This window comes from Oncorhynchus tshawytscha, linkage group LG02 (assembly GCF_018296145.1).
Source record: "Oncorhynchus tshawytscha isolate Ot180627B linkage group LG02, Otsh_v2.0, whole genome shotgun sequence".
Classification (NCBI taxonomy): domain Eukaryota; kingdom Metazoa; phylum Chordata; class Actinopteri; order Salmoniformes; family Salmonidae; genus Oncorhynchus; species Oncorhynchus tshawytscha.
In genome coordinates, this window is record NC_056430.1 from 72,790,569 (window position 1) to 72,798,625 (window position 8,057).

The 8,057-nt window shown below is 45.9% G+C and overlaps 1 protein-coding gene across 1 annotated transcript; it reads right to left on the bottom strand.

Annotated features, from left to right (window-relative positions):
- Positions 1–4,188: 4,188 nt before the first annotated feature.
- On the bottom strand, positions 4,189–7,857 carry LOC112238535 (nuclear factor interleukin-3-regulated protein). The gene is made up of 2 exons (XM_024407106.2): positions 7,603–7,857; positions 4,189–6,672 (listed from the first exon to the last, which is right to left on the bottom strand). Exon 2 carries the CDS (start codon positions 6,558–6,560, stop codon positions 5,262–5,264), a length of 1,299 nt encoding a protein of 432 aa, XP_024262874.1. The 5' UTR covers positions 6,561–6,672; positions 7,603–7,857; the 3' UTR covers positions 4,189–5,261.
- Between the last annotated feature and the right edge of the window lie 200 nt (positions 7,858–8,057).

Consider the following 8,057-nt stretch of genomic DNA (forward strand, 5'->3'; position numbering starts at 1 on the left):
TTTGAGAACTGACCTGTTGCACTACAAGGGTGAAAGACACATGAACATAAAGAAATCCTGTTCTCCATAGACGTCAAGCATCAAATGGTTTTGAGGACCCTAGGCTGTTGTCTTCACTTATTTATGCTTATTACTTGATGCCTATCACACACACACACACACACACACACACACACACACACACACACACACACAATGCCATTCTTCAATCTAATGGTAACCTCTTCAGTGCCTCCAATAAACCTCCGACAAGTAGTGTTGAGGAGAGTGAGTTTCTATCTCTGTAAGACAAATGTGGAAAGGCCATAAAGTGTGAATAGTATCGTTATTAGTGTCAGTAGAGCGTTTAACCCGTTGAACGTTATGGACTGTAGCATTGGTCAGCTCCTGGTTTACTCCAACGCCCTCTGTGCTGGTTAGTCATCTTTCTTATTAACCCTAAACACACAGAGAGAAGAGAGAAGGGTATCTTACAGTAGATCTGATTCTATAGTCCAATATCCTGTTGGAATGCATCCAATTCCAATGCCAATTCCAATGCTTTTTCTTGCCACTTTTTTTAGTGTGCGTATGTTCATTAAAACAGTGTCAAACCTGGAGCCAAATGTTTTCACAGTGTTACATAATTGCTTTTACATATGCCACGGAGAAGCCCCTTTGGAAACATGGAATAAAGGAATCAATTGGAAAGGATTAAGAAAGAACAGATTCATATACATCCCTTCTTCCATCCCCCTCTCCTTCCATCCCCCTCTCCTTCTCTCTCCCTCTCCTTCCCTCCCCCTCTCTTTGTTACCACACCACCGTCAGTCAGACAATCTTGGGGAGACGTTGACCTTAAACTTGGTAGCTCCTACCCCCTCTACTCCGACAACAACCACCCAACCCCCAACGCACTCCCCCCAGAGCTGCGTCTGCTGCACAGTGTTCCCTTGGCAACCATCATAGCCAGCGTCTGCCTAGCAACCAGCAACCAGACTGTCTGTATGGTCTATGGATTATAGGAATGGGGGTTGGTTGTAGACTAGACTAGAGGGAGGGGTGTTGGGGACTGGGGTAGAGTAGACAAAACAACTGATGTGTATCCATTGGGCTATTCAGTGTTATTGTTAGGCAGGCGGGGAGGAAACAGACCGAGGTAGACTCAGTGAACTGGGGGGTTACCATGTATGGAGTCCATGCCTGTCAAAAACAATATCTGGGGTGTCTCACTCACACTCTCCATGTTATCGCCAGTTATCTCACACACATTTTTTTTAAAGAGTGAAAAAGGAAAGATGAGAGAAAAATAACCAGAATATAAACATAATAAACCTACGCCAGGAAATACATTAAATACGTCTAAGTAACCAGGCTCACTACTGGAACGATAAGGACTGGTGTGGCATGAGGCTGTAGAGAGTCTACTACTGGAACGATAAGGACTGGTGTGGCATGAGGCTGTAGAGAGTCTACTACTGGAACGATAAGGACTGGTGTGGCATGAGGCTGTAGAGAGTCTACTACTGGAACGATAAGGACTGGTGTGGCATGAGGCTGTAGAGAGTCTACTACTGGAACGATAAGGACTGGTGTGGCATGAGGCTGTAGAGAGTCTACTACTGGAACGATAAGGACTGGTGTGGCATGAGGCTGTAGAGAGTCTACTACTGGAACGATAAGGACTGGTGTGGCATGAGGCTGTAGAGAGTCTACTACTGGAAAGGACTGGTGTGGCATAAGGACTGGTGTGGCATGAGGCTGTAGAGAGTCTACTACTGGAACGATAAGGACTGGTGTGGCATGAGGCTGTAGAGAGTCTACTACTGGAAGTCTACTACTGGACGATAAGGACTGGTGTGGCATGAGGCTGAGTCTACTACTAGAGAGTCTACTACTGGAACGATAAGGACTGGTGTGGCATGAGGCTGTAGAGAGTCTACTACTGGAACGATAAGGACTGGTGTGGCATGAGGGTGCATGAGGCTGTAGAGAGTCTACTACTGGCATAAGGACTGGTGTGGCATGAGGCTGTAGAGAGTCTACTACTGGAACTGGACTGACTGGTGTGGCATGAGGCTGTAGAGAGTCTACTACTGGAACGATAAGGACTGGTGTGGCATGAGGCTGTAGAGAGTCTACTACTGGAACGATAAGGACTGGTGTGGCATGAGGCTGTAGAGAGACTACTCTAGGACTGATAAGGACTGGTGTGGCATGAGGCTGTAGAGAGTCTACTACTGGACTGGTGTGGCATGAGGCTGTAGAGAGTCTACTACTGGAACGATAAGGACTGGTGTGGCATGAGGCTGTAGAGAGTCTACTACTGGAACGATAAGGACTGGTGTGGCATGAGGCTGTAGAGAGTCTACTACTGGAACGATAAGGACTGGTGTGGCATGAGGCTGTAGAGAGTCTACTACTGGAACGATAAGGACTGGTGTGACATGAGGCTGTAGAGAGTCTACTACTGGACAAATACACTGTAGAGAGTCTACTACTGGAACGATAAGGACTGGTATGGAAACGGATATTTCTGCTGTGGGTGAAGCGTTCAGCTACAGAGAGTGCCGGATGCCACCTGGTGTTGGGTTTTGATCATTGAAGAACAACAGCTTCCAGACCTGTTCTGTATGTATCTCTGAATATCACCGAGCCAGTAGTGAACAGTTAGCATCTCTTGATCTATACGAAGTAGTCTTCTACACTATCATCATATCTCCTGTTTTAGCGTCTCTTCCCCTCCCTCCTTTGACTTCCCTATTTCTATCTACTCTTCTTCCCTCTATACCCCTCCTTTCCTCTCCTTCTTTCTTCTCTAAGTCTTTCTTTCTCTCTGTCCCATTCATATTCAGGTCCAAAAGTGCTTCCTGACATGGGCCAATCAATATCCTGTCCTCTCCTTGAAGCTTAAAATAGCTTCTCCTCCTGCTGCTGCTGACGTTGTCTCTGTGTGTGTGTGTGTGTGTGTGTGTGTGTGTGTGTGTGTGTGTGTGTGTGTGTGTGTGTGTGTGTGTGTGTGTGTGTGTGTGTGTGTGTGTGTGTGTGTGTGTGTGTGTGTGTGTGGCTACTGCTGACGTGGTACATATGAGTCACTCAGAGACCCACTCTCTCCCCCCATCCCATCCCCATCACTGAACAGAGAGGGAGGCCTAGATTATGCCCCAATCTCCATTTTTATCCATTTTATTATATTTTATTGTAACACATTTGCACTGCCCGTACTTTACCTTCATGTAAATATTGTAGAGATGCATTGTATCTACAGAACCCCTCCTTTTCCCCCTTTAACACCTTGCTCTGTTTAGCTGTGTGCACTGCCGTGACGTGCTAGTGACCCTTAGTGCATCACAGAGCTGCAGAGAGTGAGGGAGGGGAGAGAGAGGGATGGGAATGGAGGGAGGAAGTGAGAGAGTAAGTAAAAAGAGAGAGAGGGGGGAGATAGAGAGGAGGGAGGTAAAGAGAGGTAGAGGGAGAAAGAAATCACCTGTTCATCGTTGGTGAGAGAGAGCGAGAGAGAGAGAGAGAGAGAGAGAGAGAGACAGAGGGTGAGTGAGTGAGTGAGTGAGATAGATAGATAGAGAGAGAGAGAGAGAGAGAGAGAGAGAGAGAGATGCAAGGCCTCTGTAGACCACTGGGGACCCTGCCTGTCTCATTAGGTTCAAGCACGCAAACAGTAGTGTATATATAGAGGGTTGGAAAAGAGCACCATTAAAGTCTGTCACTGATGCAGAAAACACGCGCTGGGTGGGTAGACTACTACATATATTTATAGTGGATGAGGACATTTCCCTCCATTACAATGTAAAGCACTTAAACACTTCAGTTGGAAAGGTGGTCTGTGTATACTGTGAATCCATTTAGATCAGCTGTTTAGTGATGTATTTGGTGTTGGCTGGGCCTTTATAATTCATGTTTTTAGCACAGTAGAAACACATTGGTTTGTTGGGGAATACATCCTGTTTCCTTTTTTACTCTCCATCTCGATCCCTCATATGACTCACTGGAGACGACTCATCATGTGCTGCGAGAACACTTCATAGGAGTGTGTGGGGTCGTAACCACGTGTACGAGGCTACTAGTAACTTCAGACTCGCTGCATTAATAAGAGAATCGTGGATGTGAGACGACCGGTGTAATACACACGTAATAAAGTATCATAAATGTGTATTAGTCACGTATTAGAAACTCATAGACACAAAACACTGATTAGGAAAAACTGTTTATTTATTTATGTACATGTACAGTATATCACATTACTTACAGTTGAAATGAAAAAATATGTACATAGAATCTGTTATTATTATATTTTATTAGCCAAACCGTTTAAGACAAACTGTGTAGAAACAAACAGAGGTGAGGGATACCATGTGCTACAGCAGCAGGGTAATCAGACATGTAACGTAATAATACAAACGGAATGGGTTCACAAATCAGTGTGTGTACCGCTGCGTGTACTCAGGTTTACCAGTGTAATCCAGTGTGTTAAGACCTGTTCAATTAAAGTCTCTAAAGAAAGAATGTGAAACTTTATCAAAGAAACAGGCCAGATCAGTGTACAAAAAAAAAAAATTGTATTTCAGATATCATACGAACAAGTATGAACATGTATGCACTCGCATACTGTAAGTCGCCCTGGATAAGTGTCTGCTAAATGACTCAAAATATAAATACAAAAAATGTGTATCATATAAGTTACCCATAAATGCTGTTTTATAGTACTGTGAATCAAACAGAGTATCCTGAAGTATTGCTTTTGACTGCTGATTGCCATAGTAACAGGTACTTCCTGTGCTGGTGTGCTTTTATAGTGGTGAAGGCCACTGTATCGTCGTATCTGGAGAATGTGTTATTGAAGTAGTTTTCAGGTTGTCATATGGTTCGCTCAGCTTCTTCACACTTGATGTAGCTGTTTGCTGGAGATCAATGGAGCGGCAGGTAGCTTAGTGGTTAGAGCGTTGGGCCAGTCACCGAAAGGTTGCTAGATTGAATCCCCGAGCTGACAAGGTAAAAAAAATATATGTTGTTCTGCCCCTGAATAAGGCAGGTAACCTGCCGGCATTGTAAATAAGAATTTGTTTTTAACTGACTTGCCTAGTTCAAATAAAAATGGGCAGTGCTGTGCCCTGTGAGTCAAGTTCAGCTGAGACACTGTCAATGTTCAGGTTGAAGTGAAGTAACTTTCTTTGAGTCTATACCCCTTTCTCTCTCTGTTGCTCTTCTCTGTATGTAACTGTAAAAATGTGTGTTAAGGTGAGGTTGTGAGTGTGTTCAACCTGACCTCAGACCAGTTTGGAGAGCAGCTGCTGAGAGAACAGCTTCTTGAGCTGGGCCACCTCCTGCGATAGAGAACTGAGCTGGGATTTGAGGGTGCCATTCTCCGCCACATACTGGGAGTCTGTGGTAGTGGTGGGGCTGTATGCAGACCCTCCAGAGGGGGAGTAGTGGTGCTGCTGATCATGCCCAGCACGGGCCTCCTCACTGGGCCACGCAGCCTGGCCCTCCCCCCTATGACTGTACCATCCAGCCTGGCTCCTCTGGGTGTTTGGTCCGACTGTAGCTATGGGGAAAGGGCGTTTACTATTAGGGGACCTTGCTGGTATCTCCCCACCTTCGCTACCTCCACCGGGGGTTTTGAAGCGGAGTTTGTGTGGTAGGCTAGAGTCCTGCCTGCCGTGGTACTGTCCTTCTGCCTCCAGGGAGGCGCGAGGCTCATAACGCCCCTGTTCCTCTACCGTTCTGGGGGATGTTCGGCTGTGGTCCCCTAGTCCATCGTCAAAGAACACAGGGCTGCCGACGTTGGAGCTTCCAGGAGAGAAACCAGAGTCCTCGGATATACTACTGCCCACGTCACGCCCTGCTGGCAGCCCAGTTCCCCTCACCTCGTATGAGGATGAGTGGTGGGGATGGTGGTGGGAGGTGGTGGCGGGGGTGTTATGGGGGTAGGAACCATCATCGTGGGGTAGGTAGTACCTCGGTTCAAGATGGTTAGGTGGAGGCACGGACAGCGGCATTATGGCTATGTCGGAGGTGTCCTTGACTAGGCCAAAGCGGAACTTGAAGGCCAGGAGTTCGGCCCTTAGTCGGGCGTTCTCCTCCAACAACCCCAGAACCCTCGTCTCCAGGACCATGTCATTGGCACGTCGTTTCTCACGCGACCGTTTCGCCGCCTCGTTGTTCTTCTTCCTCTTATCCCAGTAGCCGTCGTCCTTCTTCTCGTCGGGAGTGAACTCACGTTTGCGGCGCAGAGCACTGTTGCTATCGTCAAAGTCATCCTCACCGTCATTGTTAAAGATAGCATTAGTGTTAGTATGGTTAGCGGTGGCGGCTAGGCTTTCTTTCCGCTTCAGGGCAGAGGTGCAGCCCAGGAGGGAACGGGCTAGCTGGCTGCTGGAGGTCAGGATGGAAACCGCCTCGTCAGTGAAGGACATTGCCTCGCTCAGAGGCCTCGGGTCCAGGCCTTCCAGTCCCAACAGATGGGAGGGACCACCAGACAGATCCCGGAGGACGCTACTGGTGGGTCTAGTATGGTATTTCATGCTTGGATAGCCCTGGTGTGATCGGGTAATTGCCAAACTCATAGATTGTGTGCTTGAGTTTCGTTTAATAGCTCACTTAAGAAATACACTCTCTGGTTGTTTTGATAATGACGTTGGCTCCGAGTGGCTGTGATTCACGTTGCAATGCCACCATCTAGTGGACAGAGAGAGAAAAGGCAAAGAGGAGGTTAGTGAGATTTGAGTAAACCTTATGTAAGTTCAACACAATGTTATATCATTCTGTCACAGCTCCAAACATTCCTGTAGTGTACAGTGTACTGAACAGAAGCACATAGATGGTTAACACGCACATATTTCTCATTATGAAAAACATCCCTAGGACAATTCCATTTTGCGACATGGTAGAAGGATATCAGCAAGTTGAGGATGAAAGTAAGTTGCTCATTTGTGCAGAATATTCTATCCTATACTAGTCTATTATTTCTATGTTGACTATACACAATATATGCAATACATTCCTGAATGTTTTATTATTCAAATTTTCACTCGCCTATAATTAAAGCCTATAATAAAGCTTCTATAGGCTATAACATAGGTTGTGTAATGGAATCCAGTGAACTTTCTGTCAATTCAACAGTACGCTGAATACTGTAGTTTTCACAGCAACAGTCGTTTAACAACTATTTGCTCCCACACACAGTCTGAACATGTTGAATTAAGTGCACCCACTGAGAAGACAGCCCCAAGGCGTGTCATCATTTCCTCGCGTTACGCAACGTTACAGAGAGGAACATTACAGTACATGCACTTATTTATGCATGATTTTACCCGATGTCCCCGAAAAACAGCACTGGCGGATGAGAACCGCGGTAGCATGCGCAGGATAACTGAGAATCGAACAAGGGAGTCGATAAACTTGATCTAGTTTTGATATGCTGCATAGTGCCTACTCCTAACTTTAGACTACACTTCTATATCAACCACTTTGTATATTTTCCGTATCCATCTTAAATAACTAGTTCAGCACCACACACAATACAATGTTCTTAAAAAACACATTTTAGTCACATTTCTATATAAGATAATAAATCAACATTTTCTTTTCCATTTGAGATGAGGTTACCTGTTAGTGAAATAGTCCGATTAAGTTCCTCTTCTTCATGTGAACCTCCTCCAAAGTGTTATTAGAAAGACTGTATATACTCAATAGATTGGATGATAGGGCGCGTCTCTCCCAGTTCGCTTCGCGCTTGTTTCTGCTCAGCGAACACTGCCGCTACTCATATTTGTTTCTTCACCCAGTATAGGTTCAACTTGGTTTGTCTCCTCACCTCGCCTGAACCCGCGTCCTCAGCCTATAGAATAGAACCACCACCAATGGAACGCAAAGCCGCCTCCCCTTCGGCCTCGAGCCAATGCCCCATTTAGTCACAGCAGGGCGAGCCTATCCGCTTTCAGCTGCTACGCGTCACATACTATTTTTCTCACCCCAATCCACCTCTCCTTCTCTCTCTCTCTCTCTCTCTCTCTGATTTTCAACCATGTTTTCAACATCTTTGATCAAATTACTGTATGTTA